This window comes from Rhyacophila brunnea, unplaced genomic scaffold (genome assembly GCF_057557595.1).
Source record: "Rhyacophila brunnea isolate RB1 unplaced genomic scaffold, BYU_Rbru_1.0 scaffold_12, whole genome shotgun sequence".
NCBI classification, from domain to species: domain Eukaryota; kingdom Metazoa; phylum Arthropoda; class Insecta; order Trichoptera; family Rhyacophilidae; genus Rhyacophila; species Rhyacophila brunnea.
Window position 1 is genome coordinate 24,332,312 of NW_028232774.1, and position 25,420 is coordinate 24,357,731.

Below are 25,420 nucleotides of genomic sequence, written 5' to 3' on the forward strand. Positions count from 1 at the left end.
ATTCTGGATCTGGGGGGGGGGGGCGAGTTATACAAGAATACCAGGCACTAACCTTTTGATGTGGTGAGGACTGGCGCGCACTGGTACTGGTCCCGGGTCACACACTCACGCGCTAGTAGATAAATTGTCTTGTCTCACTCTGACTGGTACACTTGGGTTAATTTTAATGATAATGACGTTTGTAATGAATGATGATCAGACACCTTGTGCCGGTAGCACGGCTTGAGTCGAGGTTCTGATTGTGCTGTATTGAGTTCTTGCCAAACGATCGTCACACTGTATCAAGTGCACTCACTCGTTGTTCGCGAATAACTCCCGGTTATTACATCACCGTTGTAGGATGGCCCGTAATCCTGGTTGAAAATAATGATTAAGGATGGGATTACAATCGACCCAGCCAGGATAGTACCTATTATTATTATGACGACCGAAAGACCGTCGCAAAATACATTGGTTTGATGAAATATTGCGGTTTGCAAGAATAATGTGGCAGTGAAGAACAAGAAACCTACTAGAGTGGACAGTGCATGGAGAGGCCCTTTTCCAGCAAAAAATTGAAAATGATTGATAATATTATGATATTATCTACCAACATAATATACTAAAAACTTCAAACAATTAAATCTCTGTTGTTATATCAGAAAAATAACATTTAGTAAACAAGAATCAAGTCTTCCTTGAACCAGCATCAGAAACCTAACTTTGTAAACGTCATTAATGTAATTTAGTCTAGTTTTTTCAAAGGAAATCAATAAAACCGTTCAAATGTATAAATATTATGAAGATGTCATTTTTTTTTTAAATACGACTAATGATTAAATAAAATAATAAGCCATTTCAAATTTATTTGTAACAAAATTTACATCGTTGTCGTCTACATAATATGTCAAAGACTGCAAGCATTTTAATATTTTCAGCACAATAATTGTAGAATCGCTGAATTTTTCAATTCCATAAATTATTATTAATTGTACATATATTGTCAAGATAAACCCTATAACTTGAATGTGATGAATGGATGGTCAAAGGCATGGCAAATCTTTATTATTTAGATGAACAACCACGTAAAATGCCAAAAACTGTACTTAAATAAATAATGCAAACACGTCAACATTAAATTTATTCCCGAGCGCTTTTCCGAAAGTTTTTTACACACTGAACCATCATTATTTAGCATATCAAATACAAAAGAAGCCGTTATAGATGGCGGCTATAAGCAAGAATTTGTAACCACATCTTATATTTGTGTGACTATTAATTTAACCATACTAAAAATATTGATGAATAATTGTTACCAACTACAACTGTAGGTACTACAAAAAATATATTATTAAAAATATTTTCCAAACTCTAGCTTTTTATCTTGTAGGATATGTTATATTTTAGTAAAATGTATTTATTTTTATTTTCAATGTTTACGGTGGTTACTTAATAGTTTATGGTAATTCACAATCCATATTAATTATTCATTGTCAACAGGTGCTTTTCTGATTCCCTACACACTTATGTTGATCTTTGGGGCAGTCCCTCTATTTTACATGGAATTGATTCTCGGGCAGTTCAACAGACAGGGACCCATCTCGTTGTGGAAAATTTGTCCGATGTTCAAAGGTAAAGTTATTTTGATCGGATTTATATTACAACTCTCTATCTACGTTGAAAACATTATTAATTGTGAATAAAATAAAATAGAAACGCTTTGTTTGGTAAAGCAAAAGGGTGTTAAGGTAAAATTTCGCTCTTGCGTCCTACGTATTTTGTATTAAATTTTAAGGGGGGACATGCTCAGCGTAGGTCAAAATGGAGCTTTTATTCTATTTTCAAAGCATCATTCTGAACATTCCTTAAACGTTGTAGATAATCTATTTATATAATTTTGAAGCCTTATTATCCTTTATATTTATTTTAAACATTTGATGACTGCATAAAGTATTTTTATTACATAAAATAGTATTCTTTTAAACCTCTCGCTCTAATGTTTTAGAATATAGTCATATTTCAGTACATAAACGTGCAGTGGTGTTAAGATTTTTTACATTTATTAATTTTTAAACGCATTTATAAAACCGAAAATCAATAGGTTTCATAATGATTAGACCTTTTTCACCATTTTATTAAAATCCAAGACTTATTTATATTAGATTAGGATGCCAAGCAACCTGCAAGGTCTAGCGAGGCAGCTGACTATTGCCATCCAGCTCTGTAGTAAACGTTAAATGTCTTTAATTTAAAATAACTTTTTTTGTAACAACCCTTTTTTCAGGTGTGGGGTTTTGTGCAGTAATGGTGGCTTTTTACGTGTCATTTTATTATAACGTAATTATCGGTAAGTCAATACTTCACTTATTACATTTACATCGTCTTTTAAAGCTGCCAACTTATTTATTTATCAGGTACATACAACTAATTATAAATATATTATTGAAACCTCAAAAATATTTTGGAAGGTGGATTCACTTATAATTTGTATAAAAAAATATTGCATTTTCATTCTCATACATTTAAAACAAAGGCGTGTATAGTATTAAACTTATTATGATTTAATTATATATATTCATATACAAATTCAATAATTAATATTGTGGATTTTTAGATGCCTACATAATAAATAGAAAAATATTTATACAACGGGGAATTCCCAATTAGGTCACCTCATAATAAAATATGAACATCCATAGTGTTTTAACTTAAATTGGCTATTAACGTTGTTTGAATATAAACTCTGGATCTAATACAGAAGATATTATTTGAAAATTTTTCTTTTTTACAATCCACGTACTAGTCTCGGCCATAGGGCAAGCACAAAGACTCACAATTTTCTTCGGTTCCACGCGTCTAGCCATATCATATCGTAGATCTTGCAGCAGCACAACTGAGAAGAAAAAAGCAATATGCAGATTTTACCTGTACTTCACCACGCAATGTATTGATACAGGTTGGGCTCTATACTTCCTGGTATCATCAGCGACGACCGCAGAACTTCCGTGGATTCACTGCAACAACACGTGGAACTCGGGAAGCTGTTGGGACAGCTCACTGGGAATCGAATCAGAATCCAACTCCTCAACTGACATGCCTCCGGGACCTCTCAGTCGCTTCACGCCGGCCTCTGAATTCTTCCACAGAGCAGTTCTGGAGATGCAGAAATCATCTGGTCTGCACGATTTAGGATTGCCCAAGTGGCAGCTTGTCCTATGTCTGCTGGCTGTCTATAGCATGCTGTACTTGTCGCTCTTCAAAGGGGTGAAGAGTTCTGGTAAAGTGGTGTGGGTCACGGCTACCTTTCCGTATATAGTGCTATCGCTACTACTGGTACGAGGTCTGATGCTGCCTGGGGCTGCGCAGGGTATTGCGTACTACCTGAGGCCGCAGATGGCGAGATTGGCTGACACTCAGGTTAGTAAAATAGTATTTTTTTCTAACAGATCCCCACAATATAATATATTTTTTAAATGAGATGCCTAGAGTCATAACATTTTTTTTAAATATATTATTACCTAGTACTAAGGCTGCAGACACACAGCACACAGCCAATTTCTGATCGGTTAGAAAGGCCTTGATGACATAACTCACATTATTCAATGAAAAATGTGAGATATGACACCAACAGTCAACTTTGACAACGATTTTCACGTGGCTTAAAATGAATTTTGACAGCCAACTATTTTTACAACGTTTTTCTTAGGTCGTATTCTTATTTTTCCGGTGGTTGTTTGTCCGCTACAAATCTTGCAATCGATTTTCAACTAACTTCCCGACTAGCTAGACATTTGAAACTTTTAAAATATATCAGAACACGATGCCAATGCATTTTTTTAATACTTTTAGCCATCATTAAGTACAATTGAATTCATTTTTAGTTAATTCTGTTTTGTATGAAAAGTTATTTCGATACCATTATTGTTCGCTAGGGGGTCCTATCGACTAAATTATATACGTGCGTTACTATGGAAATCAATATGGAATGACATTTCATTATTCAGTGTTCCTATCAAGTACAATTTTTTGATCGTTTAAGCTAGTCAAGTCAAGTTTATATGTTTCAACAGAAAATTTAAAAATGTTGTATATAAAAATATTACATTTAATCTTTTTATCTTGTAATTATTCTTTATACAGATAAATGCCTCTAAAATCACTCGGTATATTTAACTCAAAAATTGCAAAATGTGAGTTATGACTCTAATACACTGTACCCAACCCCCGTTAATGACATAATATGATGAGAGACAAGGGATGGCATAATATAAAAAATCTCATACATGGAAAGAAACTGTCTAAATTAATTTCGACTAGATATATATTTTTTCGATTACCTTCTCCTATTGGAGGTTGACAATTATCACAACTCTATAGAAGATGGTGAATATATATATTTTTCATTGCTGTGTTTTTCTTTTACCTTCCGCAATGTAATTTTACAGATAAATCAATAATAATTATATCTCCATTGTATATATATGGTACTATTCATAATTCGCCTCAGCCTAGTAGGCATGGCCCCCACAAGGGGAGGGGGGGGGCTCACAGGGCTCTAGTCTAGGGGCCCGGGTTCAGGAAGGGCCCGGCGTTACGTGTCGACCAGATGAGTGAGATAAACACAGACTACAAATTTGCTCTAATAGTAAAAAAAAAGTCGCCTGCGGAGCTATTTTGCTTCAACAATTATTATTAATATAAATATTTGATTGTACAATGCAATTTTTAACTGTGCCGATACTCAACAATTACTCCATAATACAAATGGATGGGAAAAAGCAAAAAAATCGCTAAAAATACACCTTAATTTTACCGCGTATACCATGGCAAACGCTAGTGTAGCGCATCACACTGCCTTTGCCCTTAGTGATAGATAGGGGGCCCGCCAAACATCCTATCCTGGGGGCCCGCTTCAGGATATGGGAGCCATGCCAGTGGGCATAGTAAAAAAACGGCAAGAAAATGTTAATTTCGTTTGAAACGCCACTATATATGGTCCTAATATAATAGATACAGCGACAAATTGAAAAGGTAATAAGGTGCTACTCTTTCTCCGACTCAGTGGTACTCCGTTTACTTTTAGTGGTCGATCATAATATGTTAAAATATCTCACTGGTATTCAAAGTGTGTGCAACGGTGCCCTGTGGCGTCACGTGCATTTACTAGTGACGAAAAAAGTACTTCCACTGTCCACTTTTCAAAACCACTTTCGTGAATATAATATGTTGACATTCAAATAGATTAAATATATGAAAGAAATAAGGGTAACTACAATGATGTCTCGTGTGGGAAGGATGGTCATGCGTTGTCTGGAGGCGGCGTATTGTGAAATGTGAATAATACAACTTTTGAGAATAACTTCTATGGAGTTGACAAAATTTCGCTTACGACACTGTTGTACGTCAGAATTTAAAAAAAAGAATCATTACATTTAGGTAGGTATCCAAAGCAATATAATAAAATGTAGTAGTACCTAGTAGAAATATTTTTCTAGTTAATTTATATACAATTTGAGGGTAAAAATAGAAAGGGGAGGCATTTTGAGCATGTAAGACACTATTTTATTAGCTATGTTTAGATTCAATCGGCGATTTGAAAAACTGCGCGGTGCAACTGGAACCGTGTCCGGAAACTTGTATGTATGCAGTTCGCCGTATCACACTTCACCGTGAACGGAAATACATGGCCGTATATTAAAGACCGCCCAACCTCTTTGGATCGTATAGTACTGGCATAAAATTCATGTCATTCATGTCATTCAGGTTTACACTTTACAGGAAGCTAGCAGCAAAAAATTTTGAAAATAGCCGATATACTAGATTATTTGTTAGGTTAGGTTTTCATTCTTGAATAATTCATGAATTTTACCAAAATCAGCTATGAACATTGAATTAATGTTCATATTGAATGTAATAAAATTGGAGACCGTATAATATACGGTTATCTCTTTCTGGTAGAAATCTCACGGCGAACTGTGCCACGGTGAAATGTTTTACGTATAATTTACATGTAACCCACTGAAATAATCCTTTAGACTTTGATATCTGAGGTGGGAAACCACTGCAGTATCGCAATGATATTTTCGCTGTCTAATATTTCTACAAAATATTCATACAATTTTACATGAATTTGTAAATCAAATCACACAAACTCTTGCAAGCGCATACTGTTATTGCACTTGTGACGATGTGACGATTTTAGTCCCGAATACCTAACGTTATAGATCGCGCAGCCAGAGTTGAGGCGGCCGAATACTCACACAGTGACGCATTCAAAAAAGGAACAGCCTGTAAAAGAATACTATATTCTTCAGAAATTCACCAATACACACAATCTTCCGTATCTGTGTCGCACCGACTCTGGTTGCGCGATCTATACTTAAATAATAAAACAAAAAAACTTAATAATATTTGGTTAACAACTACTGCTTGGTATGGTACAGTAATGTGTCAAAAAAGAAAGGCGTGCATGCATGCGTCATTTTTAAACGGGCGCCAAAAAACAAAACGCCATTAGCATAGTATTGTTTGGGATGTTCAATATCATAAGATTGATAGAAAAATGTGAATTATATATATATTATAAACTACTGTGTTAGATATTATCGACCTATGCATCGATATACCAACAAACAATTATTATGTTTTGGCATTATTTGGCAATATTTCCCCAAGGTCCCAAACGTAAACATATTTTGAGGTAGTGCTAGACAGTACGATTAGTTGTTGGGTCCAGAAATGTTTTTCGCAAACGGATTTCAAAAACAACGTTCGGCCACTAACCGTCGAAATTTTCAGGATCCTTATAGTATTAAGATACCTCAACATAGTGCAGAATAATTAACTTTTCAATCCCCGCCAAAGTGGGTAGGCACTGTCACATTCCCAAATGGCCCTCATTTGGGGATGTCTCTGTGAATCTGGAGAGACCCAAATCGATATCAAATCGACAAATAGTAAGGGTTGATTGCGAAAATAATTAAATAATGTTAAATATCTGACCGGCAACATTGTCTGAATGCCGTTAAAAAAAATACGAATGGTAACGCCGCAGTTGTACGGCTCGTAAGCGACCAGCATTTTGACAGCAACGCAGTAAGCAGTGTTAACCTCGCTATCCGTCAAAATTAAATTGAAAAGAATTTGTATAAAAATGTAACCATTTAGAATATATTAACGTAAATATACCTTGCCGTCCCCCCAAGTCCCGAATCCAGACGAAAATCCATACAACGAAGCGACAGTGTTTTCACTTTCGAAAATGGAGGGAAATGACAGTACCTATAACAAACAGCGCCCCGGGCTAATTTTGTGTTTCATTTAATGTAGAAGAAACCAAAACACGGCCTTGATAGTTGACAAATATTAAAATATTTAAAATAACGCATAAATAGTGTCAAATCTGTAGTATACATTAAAGATACACTTTGAAATATTGGGGATATCGACCGTGTGAGATATTCAGTGTGACCAGTCAATTAAAAAGAGAGTCAGATTCGAAACATTTTGAAGGCATTGGGTCTTAAACTCATTAGACTTATCAATCGAAACCAAAATTATAGTACAAATACTATAATTATACGACTGTATAAAATAATAATTCAAATATTTGTACGAAAACCAAATTCACCGCGTACCACTTCAAATATTTCACGTACCTCAATGCTCACTATAATTTGGCAAATACTGGTTTATAAACCAATGTGTATCGATCTAATGGCCATCTTAGAATGTAGCCAAGAAAAATACTATGACTGGAACATATGTAATTTCATAAGTGAACTTTCGTCAATTGTTTTTATTACAAAATATATTCAAAAACAAATAAGTTTCTTAAATATGTGTTTAGTTTGTAAATTCGTAAATTCTGCGTGTCCGTTGGTTCAATGTGTATTCTTATTTGAATAGTTTGAATAATTGAAACCCCCTACTAGCTTACATCAAAACAATGGAAAAACGTCAGATTAACCTTGAACAACTCTATCTAAATATTATTGTGTTTGGCATTGGTCTCACGTCAAAAGTCAAAACGCGGGACTGGTGCCTTGTCTGCCTTTCCACCTAATGTTCCCCAATTGAATGCCCACAATCCACATTCGCATTATTATTATATATTTGCTTTCACTACGGTATTTCCCAGGGGAAAGTTACCTTCCTGCTGACAGGGGCGAAATGGAATATTATTATAATATTTGATGATTGGTACTTAATATTGGCACAAATGCGTATTGTACCAGACACATTGTCATCCCGGTTATATCTAATAGAAATAGATTCAAGTTTGAATTTAAAAAAAAAATGATACATATGTAAGAGGTCATATGCATGGGACATTTTTAGATGTCTTCAAAATACAGTGAATTGAAGAATTTTAATTTTTGTTGCGTGCGTGTAATAAATACATTTATTAATCGTAAGAACTTTATTTTTATCAATTATAAAAGTTGGCTGATGTCCCAACAGCCTATAATAAATGGTACATAAAAATCTTTGAATGGGACGGATATAACAAGATGTGATGGTATGTATGGCATAGTCCGCAATTTCGCCAATTTTTTGAATGTGTTATAATATTAGATTCATTCCATTTTTTAATACAACGTTTTTATTAGTTCGTATTCTTATTTGTCCGGTGGTTGTTTGTCCAGTACAAATCTTGCAATCGATTTTTAACTAACTTCCCGACTAGCTAGACATTTGAAACTTTTAGAATATATCAGAACACTATGCCAATGCATTCTTTTAATACTTTTAGCCATCTTTATTTAATTGAATTTATTTTCAGTTAAATCTGTTTTGTATGAAAATTCATATAGGAAGAAATCCGTAATCCAATCCACTATTATTGGTTGCTAGGGGTCTGGGGTCCTAGCAACTAAATTATTAATATATACGTGCGTTACTATGGAAATCAATATGAAATGTCAAAATGACATTTCAGTATTATTTCTATCAAGTACAAAATTTTTTGATCGTTTAAGCTAGTCAAGTCAAGTTTATATGATTCAACAGAAAATTTAAAAACGTTGTATATAAAAAGTTCTTTTTATCTTGTAATTATTTTAATTATTTATTTATTTTATTAATAATTCATTTATTCAAGTAAAATCGCCCTAAGGAAAGAAACGTGAGACGAAATTCGACAAGAAAAATATCTTTAAGTATCAGACCAGCATGATTTGCGAGGAGATATTCGATTTTGAAATAAACATAATAATTATGTACCTGAAAGAAAGTAGCGACATTTTTCTTATATATAGAACATACAAAATAAGTAAAACGATTTTTTTATATCAGATTAATTAATTGTTTATAACACAAATAATCATGATATTTATGAAATAAATCTTTCTTTGGTGTCACAAAATGTTCTAAAAAATATTTCTAATCAAAACGTTTTATTGATACATGTATATAACTTGTTCGTTTTTTCACGCAAAAAAATGTACTTTTTCCACTTTTTATTTAAGAAATTTGGACTGGTTTCGTCCTCCCCAAATGTCACTTTATTTATTAAATAAAAAAGTGGAATTAGTATTTAAAAAAATCGTTTTATTAATATTAATCAATAATACAATGCAGTTCCACCATGTATTGACAATTAACACAATAAAAGTTTTTAATAAACGTATTTAAAATGTTCCAAATTATTAATTTGCACTTAAATGATCATTATTAAATTTTACTTCTAGCAAGCGTAGAGCCACACAAAACTTTCGTATACCTGTAAATATTCGTTAAATTAGCTAAATGCATTCATAATAATTGTACCTGTGATACATATATCACATGAAAAGTCCAACCCTGCCTGGTTAATACGTCGTTTCCGCAACAGCCGCGGGAAAGAAGAAAAGAAATGAAGCGATGATGATTGACGAATGCGCGGAAACGGAGCGAGATGGTTGCTGTTCTATTATCAAATTGGAAAATCGCGTACCTTTTGCCGCGTCAAGTTGCCAACAATCATTGTTACGTGTGATATATTTTTTTACTTCATGTTTTGTTTATGGCTGTATGATTAATTATTATTGCATGCAGAATAAAAGTTTTCGGTGCGAAAGTTCTAAAAATAATTTATTGAAACATTAATTTCAGTTTGTAATGACAATGTAAGATATTTGAATAATTTATCATTATTACTAAGGTATTAAAGATATTTTTAAGTCAGTATTATTTCAATGTATGTACTTCAACCACTATAGCATAGCTCAGTGGTATTACATAATATTAATTTTCATTTTTATTTTCCCTGAGCACAAATAGTAGAAAATACCCCCCACGCCTTACTTTAATAAAAAAAATACACCCGTCTATAAGGAATTTGATCCTTAAAAATCGATATTCTCTCCTAATTACATAAATATTATATCTACTACAATACAGGCTCGCCTCAAGGGACTTAGACGCCCTAGAGCAAAATCAAAAAATACCTCTATATATATTATAATTAAGTAGATAGTCAAAATAAAGTTTTATGAATAATGCTGTTGTATTGTGAAGTGTAAAACATATCAATTTGTACGGGGGTGGCGAAGAAGAACTTACTATTTATTTTAAATATGAAAGGAATATATCTACTTAATATTTTATACGGTATAACTATAACAGATATTTTACATTTTTGATGAATGTTTTTTCTGATAGTTGGATGTGTTGATTTTTATTTGGTTTGTGGGATATCTTTGTAAATTTGCGATGGCCACCCTCTAAATTCGACTACCCTTATGCAATGTATATTTTACACAGTGCGGCCCTGTTATTTATTATACGGTGAACATAATATATTAAATCGGTAAATTTGATAGGATATATTTACAATGTTCGATCCTGAGAAGATTATAATAATTATGGAGGTTGTATTAACAGATTTTTGTTTTTACGAGAAATATGTGTTTGAAACTTGCTCAACATATTAGGTTCATACTCTGGGTCCAAAAACACATTGAAAAACAACATGTGAATTTGCTAGGCCCGGGATTCGAACCCAGAACCCACGACTTTATAAATCGACGCGTAATCGCTCGGCCATCGTGGGCGGAGATAATACATCAAGATTACATATTATGTATTTATTTAATTTAGACGCGTACACATAATGAAGAAGGAGGGTGTATAATATCATATTATGTTATGCATAGCAGTGGCAAAGGGTGGAGGTAGGCTGTTAAGATCCGCCATAAATAGTGGACATTAAACTTTGTCAATCATAGCTATTTGTTTTCTACAATTTACAGATGGTGTTGGTTAGTTTTTAAAATTCCATTGATCCCTGCGAAAACTAAGCCATAATAGATAACAATCAAAAAATACTCGTCTATCTATAAAATATTTAAAACTATGCAATTAAATCATACATAACTTTGGATATTTTATAGATAGAATAATATTTTTTATATATTATAGTTTGTTATAAAAAAATGAACCAACAATATGTGTAATGTAATTCTTAATCCAACGATAACAGATAAGCATGAATGAAAGTGTGCACAATTTTGTCGTATCGCCCAAAATATACCAAAAATATTATGGTTTAATTGAGGCAGGGTTTAATCGATTTTTAAAAACTAACCAACACCATCTATAAATCGTAGTCTATTTCAATAAAAACAAATACGTATGCCTAACAAAGTTTAATGTGCACTATTTATGAAGGATCTTAACAGATTACCTCCACCCTTTGCTACTGATACAGAGTGAGTCTGATATCTTAAAGTAATTTTTAGTGTATCCTTTACCTTTACGAGATCTTGTACCATTAGCGTAGATTGTAGAGGCCGTCTACGCCGATGAAAAGTGAAATGGCGTAACCCTACGCCGTTACTATCGACCCCGTCAACTTACATAGTACATGCATTTAATTACACCTTATGTCCATCAAATACCTCCTCTCGATGGCCACTTGGCCGCCACCTTTCGTCGGAGGGAGGCATCTCTGAACGTATTTAATAACGACGATCGGCTGATCAAAATGGCGGCGAGCCAACAGCCGGAATGCTATTGGAAATTCCCGCGCTCGAAGATTCCCATTATCGGCGGCGTCGTGGACCGCAATAATAAAATCGTGACACGGCGCAACGCCATTCTGATAAAGCCATCTGGTATGGGATGGTGCCGCACCTCTACGAAGGTTCGGAGAAATGCTCTAATTCACTACACGCTGATGGTATTTTACATATTTCTACCTCGATGGAACAGTAGTTTAAATTAATGATTCGATTTACCTAGGCATTTTCATTTTATTTCATAGAACCGTATGTCTAGTAAAATGTCTACGTATATGGTTAATTTACAATTATACAGCCAGTGACGTCCCGTGGGGGTAGGCAGATTGAGCGACGCTTGGGGGCGGCAAATCGAGGAGAATCATTTATTACCACGTTTTTCTTAGCTCGTATTCTTGTTTGTCCGGTGGTTGTTTATCCAGTACAAATCTTGCAATCGATTTTTATCTAACTTCCCGACTAGCTAGACATTTTAAACTTTTATAATATATCAGAACACGATGCCAATGCACTCTTTTAATACTTTTAGCCATCTTTAAGTAGAATTGAATTCATTTTCAGTTAATTCTGTTTTGTATGAAAAGTTATTTCGGAAGAAGTCCAATGCACTATTATCGGTTGCTAAGGAGGTGGTCCTAGCAACTAAATTATTAATATATACGTGCGATACTATGGAAATCAAAATGACATTTCAGTATTCTATATATGTTTGTTTGTTGCAAAACAGCAAAAAAATGATTTGTTTACAATTGCCTTATTTGTCCTAAATTATTAATACATAGAATTATCAAGTTAATATGATTCAACAGAAAATTTAAAAACGTGGTATATAAAAAGTTCTTTTTATCTTGTAATTAATTATTATATATAAAGAAATAGCTACCTAAACTGAGTAATAACGAAAATATCTTTCCATTAAAAAAATCAACTAATTAATCAACTGTATTAATTAACATAAAAGGTTTAACAGGGCTGTAATGTTTTGTCGAATTCGAAACTAAAGATGCACCTCCCTCTTACAAAGCATCCCACCTATCGTTACTGCGCATCTATTCTATACAACTAGCTTCTTGTAACAATTATAATACTTCAATAATAAATAATATGATCAACTACCCTCGATAGCCGCGGATAGCAGTCTTGTGTTTAGAATAGATGCGCTGCTCTACGATTTTAGTCTATATCGAAGCGTCGCGCCGTCATTATAAATATTATCGAACAAATAATTATAAATTTAATATTGTATAAGTATTTTTTTTTCGGCCATGTTCGATCCTAATAAGATCATATGGGCCTCCACAGAGTGGAGGTTTGTATTAACAGATTTAACGTTTTTACGAGAAATGGATGTCAGCCACTTGCTCAACATATTAGGTAGGTATACATTTTATTAGTAATGTATCCATACAACACATTTCTTAGATATTGGAGTCATGAAAGGATGATAAAAAATACTGTACCTATACAAAATGGGGCGACATTTTAGCGCTGTCTAGGGGCGGCATTTTATCGAGGGACGTCACTGTTTACAGTAGTTATGCTCCAACTCAGTGCGGATACATAAAAATGGTATAGAAGCGGGGATCCAGTTCGAAAAAAATATAGGTACCTACCTAATATTATAATATTTCTTTACGGATTATCCAAAGCTATCTGGTGTCATTCATTTCTATTCTACTCCGTTTACTACGTACGTTGCTTCAACTGCAGACCCCGCACTTCCCCGTGTACATTCCTCATGCCCAAACACTCCGCGCTTTGATTCTAGCGATGAACACCTGGCCTGCAGCTATTACCACTAGTGATTCCGTCATGGATCACGTTCACTGAAACATTCTTTGCGTACCTACCACAGAATTGCAAAAGGGATGGATCCAAGCCGCGGAAAAGGCTACTCGATGCTCGAATCATCCGGATCACAATCATTAATGTAAATAACTAAATGCAAATCATGTAAATAACTAAGTAACATGTGATATGTTTAGGGGTCTAAAGCCGAAGACCCCCCTTGCGTCATGTTTAAATTATAGGTTACATGTAAGTTGTACGTATGCAGTTCATCGTGGGACACTTATTCGTGCGCCGCAGTACGTGAAACATGAGTTCGTATAACATTAAATTTTATCAAATGACGAGTTCTTCGTTGAACATTTCACCGTGGAATACATTTGTACGTATCTTACAAAATGCGGCGATAGTTTGCAAATAGTACTGTTCCAATTAGATTAACCCTAACCTAACCTAACCTAACCTAGTAAAGACACCTCATAAAATTCGCCACATGTTGTAGAATACGTACAAATATACTCCACGGTGAAATGTTCAACGAAGAACTCGTCATTTGATTAAATGTTACACGAACTCATTTTTCACGTACTGCGGCGCACGAATAAGTGTCCTGCGGTGAACTGTTTACATACAAATTTCCGGATACGTAAATTCTAAGGGTGTCTATAAGCCATATCAGAAGGGTTAGCAGTTTTGTGTCTCACAATATTTGGGGACTCAATTTCAACTATGTTTCAAAACATGCCCACATAACTTACTGGCAGTTATGACATATATATTATAACATTCTTTTTTAACAAATCATTCTCGATAATGCATAACGTTGATTAATTATTAAACATCGATTTTTAACATGCTTGTAATGTAAGTGTAACGAAAGAAGATGCCCAAACAAAAAGGATTAAAAACTTTCTAAGATCAACATTTGAGCCCAAAACGATAAAATCGACGAAAAACGTACATTTTCGGGTACCTACTTTAGATTATCTGGAAATAACAACTAAATTTTCTACGCAAAATGCTTTTATTAAATAATCTTACTAATTAAATAAATAATAATATGAAAGAGGTACCACTAGGGATTCCAATCCCAAGCTATTTTCGATACCTACGCATCCCGGGATTGGTAAACATAATCCCGAAGATTTCGGGATTGATTTTTTTATCAATTGTTAAGGAAAATAAAATAAAAACGAAAATATAACAGAAAAAATACTTTTGATAACAAATAACTAAATTAGAAATAAACTGAGTTTGAATGAATTTTGATTTATACCCATATTATTATGATATTATGTAAGTTGCCGATTCATTTTATTTTTTTACATGAATTATTAAAAATGAGAAAGATTGTTTCCAAATTCCAAATTCCAAAAGTAATTCCACCATGATCTCATACGTTTTACGTCAGTTTCATATTTGGCTGACTAATTAGATTTATGAAGCGGAAAGGCCATACACCACGATTTGCTTTACTATTTTAAATCTCGCTAACCCATTCACTAAGTCTTTACTATCAGAAACAGCAATCTCATATTAAATTCACATTATTATTTATATTACAATATTATTTACTCCATTAAATTTATGTATTTTCAAGATTGAACGTACACAATATTAACAATAAAAATGTCTTAAATAGTATAAATTATACTAGATTTATTTTTGACAGATTTAATAATATTGTTATTTGTAAATATAAAAAAATTATATTAACTATGGAAAAAATGCCAATCCCGGGACCAGTCCCGGGATCCCGGGATTGTCAAATTGTAATCCCGAACTCCCGGGATAAGAATTTTGGCTCGGGATTGGATTCTCTAGGTACCACTAAGATTTGATACAGAAAAACCACGATACAAAAACATTACAGTGTTTTCCTTACAATTTTATATTAGAGTAAATATGATTAAAAAAAAAACATTAGAAACATACTCTTAGATAAACAGTTGCACTGTGTGAGACTTCAACTCACATCTTTCATTCTCCGGGTGAGTGCTTTTACCCTTTAACCTATCGATCCATTTGTGAACCATGGGGATTAATCCTAATAACTACATAATCCGAACCGAAATGTTTCAACCGGTTTTGTAATTAAACAAGGCAATTTTATTACTAACATAATTATAAATGCCATTGGGTGTTTTTTATTAATGACGTTTATTCACTTGCGAATAACTAATTACATATTGTTAAAAGTGAATATAATTGGTATTCCCAATTATATGCATTATTGGAAAAATACATTTTTTCTCATTCTTCTAATTTTTATTTTTTATAAATACTGTTGAATTATTTTTTTATTTCCGCAAGCATTTCATAATAAACTATTAGTGTATCTAAGTTTTTGCATACTTTTATTTATTCAATCTCCTTTACCTTATCTTCTGCACTCTAAAATGTAAATGGTATTCCGAATATGCTTCCTTTCCTCTATTAATTAAATTAACAATTTATGGATTATAAACCATGATTTGGAAACAAAAACGGCAGTATTAACTTTCGTAAAATAATGTTGATAAGTCAATAAAAATGTCACACCTACCTATTTATTTCTTATTTTTGTAATTTACTTACTAATAATTAATAATATTTCAGAAATTTTATCTATAACCAAAGAATTATAACATTATTATTGGCTTGTCCTAATTTTTCGCATATGGAAACTGCCGTTTTTGTTTCCAGACTCCTCATTTATGAGATTGACAACTTTTTCTTTGTGAGTAAAAGCGAAAAGGCACCTTTCCCACCATATAGAATTTATGTAAATTTACCAGTGCTGCACCATGGCTTAATTTTCTGAGAGAAATGCCCTTGTATTATTTCCATATTAAGTACTCTTATAAGACGTAGGTAAGCAGCTTATCCTATTCATATTTTTCGGTCTAAATTATTCTTTTGGATTTAAGCAAGTCGGCGGAACACATTACAATAATGTACGAAACGAATTTCGAAATGATTTTAAATGTGTACGTTTGTAGAAGATTGCGATGTCAAATCAAACAGTACAAAACGCAATTATTTTATGATAGGTAGATTCAATTGTTTTTTCTTATTATTTTACACGCCTGCAATCGTCTGTTACGGATTCTACATCCGCGTCTAGAAACTCACCTGCGGTTTTTTTCGGTAGACCAAGGTCGAAAAAGGTACACTTTTTAATTTCTGCATGAATGTAATAAAAGAATTAAAATTATGAACGATGGCAAATAAAAATGATTCATGCCTTTTAGATACAGCAACTGCATTCATATAAACTAGTATCTAGGATGGAATCGTAGTTATGCAGTATCATAATATGCTTAGAAGTTCATTTTTAATCTGATATTTCTTCCGTAGGAAAACTATAAATAATGCGGATATAAATTGGAGTTTTGAGAAAACAGTTCTCATTTCCCGATGCATAGGTATAACAAAATATTTATCAGAATCACTATAGAATTTTCCATAGTTTTTGAAAGACGGTTTCATAAGCCCTGGACGAATTCAAACAGAAGAATTTTAGCAATTTTGTCAACCAGCACATTTTTTCTTTGAATTAACATAGGTAGTGTATTTTGGGGTCTAGGACGATTTGGCGCCGGGACAACTGGACGCCACGCAATTCGAAAATAAATAGACGTTAGGTACTTATAAGTAATTTAAAATAATTAATTATATTATGATTTAATAATTGGTGAGATTTTAAACAATGATTTAAACACGTAAATAATGATTTAATCGTGCATATGTTTAAGTTCCAACGAAAAAAGAGTTTTTTTTATTTTATATATAGCCTTAGGCTTGGTAATTCTCAATCCGCAATAAAAAAAAACATTATGTTAAGAGTAAAATGAATTAAAACTACTAATTAGTAGATAGAAACTGATTAAAATTCCTCGTCTACGTTCTGTATACGTGTCTACAACAGTGCGGCGTCCAATTTTCCTGGCGTCCAGTTGTCCCATTCCCTGTATTTTGCATGCTAGTCAATAAATAAAGCTTCTATAAAGGCATATAGATTAAAAAAAAGATTTTCCGCCGTGCGCAAGGAGTCAAATGTATCTAATAGCTTTTCCTTGCAAAACTGTTAATATAACCTCCATTTTGTCGATCCGCAAATGATCCGCATATAAGAAAAAATGGTAAATTGTAATTTAAATACCTACATACCTTAATGGCATGGAAAATTAATAATTTTTAAATTGTTATGATATTAAAGATCTACGGCGTAGAGACGTAGAGGCTGAGTATCGCAGAGCCTATAATATATATAATAATATGATACTCAGTCTTCTGTTGATTCCTCCAGATATTCAACAGCAACAAGTTAATAATTTGTATATCTTTTATTACGTCAAACGAAATATCGTGTTCTCATTCTATAATAACCCGTGTTCTCAAAATATTTGCTGACCGCTTTGAGGTACCGACACTCTGCTATCTCACGTCATCTTTAAGAGTGCCAAATGATAAGAGGTATCAATACTTAAATATTAAATTAAAAAACAATGTAAGCCCGGGGAAAATGGTAAAGGAAAAACGTGGCATAACCATTGACATTAATTAATAACTTATCTATCCATTTCCATACATCATAATAAATTATAAGCTATAGTGGAGTTTGTATTGTCTGATATAGCGCATCTCTTATCACTGTTATTATGTAAGTACTTAATAAATCCAGTAAAGATTCAAGGTTTCGTTTTATACTAATGAAAGCTGAAACAAAGTATGTGAGACATGACGTATTCGCTTAACTCTGATGAGATTAAAAAAAATACTTAATGTGCCTATGTATCAGTGGCGATTCTCCCTTGAGAGCGCTGGAGCGGTGCACACCCACCCACTCAATTTATGCGAAAAGACTTTTTTTAAATGAGTATTTAATTTATATTTGATTAATTAAAAGTGTTCTGATCTATTACCGTAGTCATTAATTCATATACAAAAACAAATTCTAATATGTGTTTTTAACCGGCTATTTTAAATAATAATATTATATGTTGATGTGAGCGATATTCGCCATCGCTCGACCAAAGCGCCCAGTAATCTAATTTCGATTTCTTTGCAATGAGAAAGAGCGTCGTCTGTCGCGTGGGATAGCAATACGTAAATATTTTTTCTACGTGCTCGGGAGCGACAGTTTCAGTCGCTCTCGGCCCGAACGCAGATTCATCGGTTTTAAAACAATACAGCCCGTGTCACACGTACAATTATTGTTTGACAATTTTTATTCAATATTATTATAAAAATAAATTCTTTTCACAGTACGCATTTAAATTTCCGCACATGTTGACAACATTTCTCAAATTTAGGCGAAGTCCAATTTAAAAATAAACTTCAAGTTTTTTTTCAGTTTGATAACTAAATTCACAATGTTTATCAATTATGATATCTCTCCAAACTATCTCTGTAATACGTCTGACTTTTTAGATAAAAATAAACTCAAAAATGAATTGTCTGTTATTTACAGCTTGGATAATTTTTATAATGCTGATGGCGCCTCAGCATTATAAAACATTTTAATCGAAAAAAATCTCATTGACACATTTACGGAAACGGTTTTACTATTAAATTTAATTTTTACTATTCCGATGACATCAGTGGAAAGCGAAAGATGTTTTTTCACACTCAAACGGATCAAGTGTTTTAGTAGAAACGCCATCGCGCAATCAAGATTGAACGCATTATGTATGCTCAGTATCGAAAAAAGAATGATACAAGAGATTCCTGACTTCAACAAACGCGTAATTGAAAAATTTGTGTCGATGAAAAACAGAAGAATGGATTTCTCATACAAATGAACAATAAATCCCGGTCACTGCCAGATACGAGATATTTCGGTAGTACTAATAATTCGGTCAAAACAAAATAGTTCGTGTCAACCAGTTTGTGTTAAAGTTTAAAATCCATTTTTTTCAATAAAAACTGTTTTTAGAGGTACAACAAATAATAAATAGTGAGTTATTTATGATTTCTTTTAAATGTACTAAATTAAAAAAACCAATAGTTTTTTTTTTGATTTTTTGGTGAAGTTTTGATGAAGGCAAATGCCTTTTTACGGCAGTCAAAAGGTGAAAAAAGTGAACTCCCAGTAAAATAACTCACCGGTCGCCACTGCTATGTATGTACCTACTTACTTAATGCAATCGTTTTTATTAAAATCATTTTATGACTTGTGTAATATATCATGTAAATTGTAAGTCATCATCATCTCAGCCACTCTACATCCACTGCTGGATGAAGGCCTATCCAGGGAGCATATTATAATTTTCTCTAATCCTCGTCTTTCATAGCCACGTATTTTCGCTAAACTTGATTTATTCACTTATTTATTACATACAATGAACATGACAAATTACAGATTCAAAACGTTCACAACATGATATAAAAAATAAAGAAAAATAGTGTTAACAATATTTAAATAAAAGACAATATAATATGAGTAAAACAGTACATGTATGTAGAGTTGGGTTTCGGGAATTTCCCAACGGGAATTCTCGAGAAATTTTCGAGATTTCCCATCCCGAATCTCGTGAATTTCAGGAAAAAACATTTCGGAAAATCCCGCATCTCGAGAATCTTTTCTCGGGATTCGGGATTTCTTTATTATCAAATATTAATTATTAAAAACGATTTTCTATATGAAAAAAGTGGACATACAACACAAAACGTTCAAAGACTGATCGGGGCATTTAACACAATTAAGCCAAAGTCGACTCAAAATGAGCGCAATTTTTGCAACATCAGGGAATTCTGTATCCCAAAAGCTTACGCGATTGTCTGACAATCTGTGTTTTTTGAAATTCTATTTTAATAAGTAATTTTTCGAATTATTTTTGTTTTCCTATTTCTATTTTGTTTGTCTTCTTACATAAATAAAAAAAATCATATTTTTTTTGAATTTGTCTGTTTTTACACCGAATTTAGGATTTTTACAGGTTTTTTTTAAATTTCCCGATATCTCGAGAATTCTCGAGAATTCTTTTCTGGAAATCCCGAATCTCGAGATTGAGATTTTCTCGGGAAATACCCAAGTCTACATGGAAGCACACCGAGTGAAATAAGCAGAACATATTTTAATATTTTATAAGACAACGTCCACCTAAACTCATTGACACATAAGTAGAATATATTGTAGGCATATTCGATTGGAAATCATAATTTGTGTAGTAAATATTGTATTGTATTGTATAACAAATGAACGATTCGTACCTTTTTTTTAAATATGTTTCTTTAGTTGTCCAGTAGTTTATTAGACAAGTTTTTACAGTTAGTTTAATGTAATGATAAGAAATGCCATTTAAAGTTTACGTTAATGATAGTAGACAATAAAATGCTTCGACGAAATTAAATTGTTATCCGAAACTCTCATCAGGTCGCCAGTACCTACAAAATCGATACCAAAAGTTTTTTTACAATATCTCTTTCAAAGTGGGTAAATTTTTAAGCTGAAAAGTTTTCATTTTCAAATTGAAAATCAGATGCACGAGCGAAAGGCAGATACCGGGTGTATACATAGTATAATATATTCATACCCCGTTCAGGCCCGTATTTAGGTACATGCAACAGGTGTATTGCCATGGCGTGCAAAACATACAGATACCACAATATTAGACAACTTATTATGTTGTTTACAAATTAAATAGAAAATATTAACCCATCGACATACTTATCGCCGATTTTAAACGGATTTATTTTCATCATCAATCACTTACGTATTACTCGATTTTAGTTGTTCGGGACCTTTATGAATTTGAAAGCCATACATCTGGTTTATACTGAAGTACACAATAAAATGATATAGGATACTCGAATGAAGTACGATAATATATTGTTAGATAGTAAGTTTCATGCAACGATCGAAATCGCTTGATAATTTTCTGAAAATATTAAAGTGTGTTCAATATTTTTGTTATATACCTTGACAGAGAAATGCAATAATAGTGTTTGAAATTTTGATATGCATACCTACTGAAGATTAATACAGATAAAGCTACTCAGCACCGCAGGCGAAGAAATCTCAATTATATTAAATGTGTCGCTAGATTTCAAAATCAGCCAACTTCATAATAGATGAATAGGAGAAAAACAGCTTTTTGTTTTCTGAAGTACACAGTCACAAGAGTGAAAGTTTATATTATTTCGAGTATATAATATTTAAAATTAATAAGTTCCACATTCCGATAATGCAGAAATGTTAGAATGTAGTAGTAGTTCTTCAGCAATTCACAAAAAAGTCAAAAATACCTAAAGGTGGACTTGGCAGATTTTGAAATCTAGCGACACAAATATACTGTTAAAATTTATATTATTCTATTTTCTTCATTTGTCTGTAATTGAAAATCAATGAATGGTCTGCCCACCCTTATTGTCGTCATTGATTTGTACTTATTATTATGAAGGGTAATTTAATAGAAATTGAAATAAATTATCAAAATAAAACCATAATAATAGCCCATATCGTCTCTTCAATACTAAAACTAGGTCACTTGATATAAATGCTGTTTTTTATGAAATTGATTAATATGATTCATTAATTCCTTTTATACAAAATTAAATTATGGGATCTTTGCATAAAAGGATTTTAAAATCTACATATCTACACCTACTGACAGTATCATCAATATTTTGAAATATGAAGTTATTAACTACAGTATCTACCTCTGGCACATTAAGAGAGGACAAGAGTACAGCATTCCTCAACTTGTTGTCCAAGGAAAGATCAATGGTAAATGTAGCAGAGGATGATGCTGCATTTTGAAGAACCTTCGTGGTTGGCACGAGTGCAGCTTACAAAACTGTTAGTGTGGGTAGCGGATGATAGAGCAAAGATCGACATGATGGGGGGCAATCTCCGTTAAGGAATAGTACGATAATAAAAAGGTGTTACCTGCTTACTTTTTGACAGGTGCATTGCATAACTTAACTGGACATTGTTATAACCCACGATGACGTGTGACGAGAATTAATATTTAATTCACTCCAGTTTTCAACAATTATTTTCTTGACAATGTCAAAATCAAAGTTATCAATAATATGTATGTCACGGTTAAGCGTACGTATATTCAAACATTTTTCATTATACAAGTCACAAAAATTAAATCTTGCACGGGTGCAAAAGTGTCCTGCTTCGGTCCTGGCAGATTCACGCAAGTAATAAAAAAAAGATTTTCTTTCTTTATTCTCCTTACCTTAATACAAGTTTATTGACATTTGATTTGAGTTTAGCGATGCGTGAAATCTGTTTCGCAATTTGATTCAAACGAGATGAGATGATAAAGCGAACATTTTTTTTTACTTTACGATTCGGTTAGTAATAAAATAATTTTGTCTGGAAATTAAGGGACCTGAAACTAGCAACACACGATAATAATATAGCGCGGTTAATTTTTTTCAGTCATATTCTAAACTATTTATTACATGTTTATTTAATAAATATCTTCTTTGTAATTCTAATTCAACTTTCTTTATTTAAAATAATCGAAAATGGAAAATTATACGATTAAGACGTTCACAACATGTCATGAAAAAGTAAATATAATATACAATTTTTTAAATGAGCATAATATATACAAAATGACGTCCGATTGGATAGCCAGCAGGTGTCCCGTAAAACTTTTTTTAGAATTTTAATACGCAATAACACAATTGCATTTCAAGTCAAAATTTTAACATATGTATTTATTACATTTCCTTGTTTAAGTGGCTATAATTTTATATTTATTAATTATATACAATTTGAGATTTGATTCATAAAACTGAAAAGTGGGCAATATTTCGGGTTTGCTTAATGGTGAGAGTAAGCCGGCTCGCACATCACAATTCGCCTTGTGTGCCTAACGGCCATAAATCAAAAGTTCTAAGACTTTCGACGAATGTTGCATCGTACATCCTCGCACATCTGCCCAGCGGCAAACGTCAAACACGAAAAAAGAGAAGTCTCTCGTTTGCCATTTTTATTGTGTTGATTGTATGAACAAACGTCAAACGCGGTGGCGTGAGCGAGCAATGACATTGCAGACAGAGACAAAGACAGAAATGACCGATGGCCGCCAGCTGTGCGCTTGCGCGGAGTCGTCTTGTTTTAGATACGACATGCAGGCTGTTCGAAATTCGACATGTTGCATCAGCGGATCGTCTCGCGTCGCAGTTGCAACGGCCAATGTGCGAAGGTCCATTTAATAACGTTTGTTTCTTGGTTTACGATGACGTCACATCGACGTATTCGATGCGTTTTTAGGCGAGACGAGTTCCAATGTGCGAGCCGACTAATGTTTGTAGGGAAAACTGCAATTTAATACATTTTCCTGATAACTTTTATTTTAAATAATCAATAAATAAAAACGTTAAAAGATTTTTTTGTTAAAAATACAATAAAAATATGATAATTTAAGAAAAACTATATAAAATGTGCATTTTTAAAGACAGATTTTTATCTTCTTCTTCTTCTTGCGCCGTGTCTGATCCTAATAGGATCATATGGGCGTTCACAGAGTGGAGTTTTGTATTAACAGATTGTGTTTTTACGAGGAATGGATGTCAGCCACTTGCTCAACCTATTAGGTCCATACTCTGACTCATTCACAAATTGAAAAACAATATGTGTACTTGTCAGACCCAGGATTCGAACCTGGGACACACGACGCTATAGGGCATATGCCGGCCGAGCCGCGCGGCCATCGTGGAGTCACGATTTTTATTAGTATAATAAAAAAATTGTGTACAATTGTTTGAATTTGCGGTCAAAAACTAAAATCGATGTACTTAATTAAAAATGATTTCAAGTTATACACATTGATATAAATTGATGCTCATTAAATTTAAAAAAAACACGTTCATTAAGGTAAATGATGATAGGTCGACATAAGGGTCTCATGTTTTTCGCGATCGATAATTTATTATACTCCTCTCCTACACACTCTAATTAATTTTCTTTATAATAATAAAAAATATTTTTTTGCAGGTGTGGGTGGATGCAGCCGTACAGATATTTTATTCAGTGGGTGCTGGCTTCGGAGTGCATCTCTCATATGCGTCATACAACACTTTCCATAATAACTGTTACAGGTACTCGTAAGATACAATGTACATCACCATTACTTACAAAATTACTTGTTTATCTCGGAGTCAATTATCTAAATAAATAAGTTTTTTTCTTCGATAAAAGATCTAGGAACGCGTTCGACTTCATGGTTTCGAAATCACATGATAAAAAATGTTGGAATCCCGTAATTTCGGGATCAAAAGTAATGAAGGTATATAAAAATTAATTTGTGAGAAAACATTGCGTTAATTTATGTGATTACTACTAGATATCTTCGTGTAAAAAATAAGACATCAACCTACTGCAACGTAGTGTTGCTAAAATATGAAATATCTCGTATGATGTTTTAACTCGTATAAAATCATGTTAATATTCGGTTATATTAAATTGTTCTTGCAATACCTACTAAACAATATAATTTGATAATTATAATTTTAATACTAAAGCCACAAAGAGTAATCAAAATTTGTTATTTTTCCAGAGATTGTTTGGTGACTACAGCAGTTAACTGTTTCACCTCCTTCTTCTCGGGCTTCGTAATCTTCACGTATCTTGGCTTCATATCCCACAAGCAGGGGGTTCCTATCAGCTCTGTCGCAACTGAGGGTAAGATAGCTTTTAA

General features: G+C 33.0%; 1 protein-coding gene across 1 annotated transcript in view; it reads left to right on the forward strand.

Annotated features, from left to right (window-relative positions):
- Positions 1-25,420, forward strand: part of LOC147077961 (sodium-dependent noradrenaline transporter-like) — a 140,984-nt gene that overhangs the window by 106,238 nt on the left and 9,326 nt on the right. Inside the window, exons 8-12 of the mRNA XM_085961028.1 lie at positions 1,480-1,611; positions 2,264-2,326; positions 2,936-3,396; positions 24,718-24,821; positions 25,280-25,404. Coding sequence (XP_085817154.1) covers positions 1,480-1,611; positions 2,264-2,326; positions 2,936-3,396; positions 24,718-24,821; positions 25,280-25,404 — 885 coding nt within the window. The remainder of the gene's footprint in view (positions 1-1,479; positions 1,612-2,263; positions 2,327-2,935; positions 3,397-24,717; positions 24,822-25,279; positions 25,405-25,420) is intronic.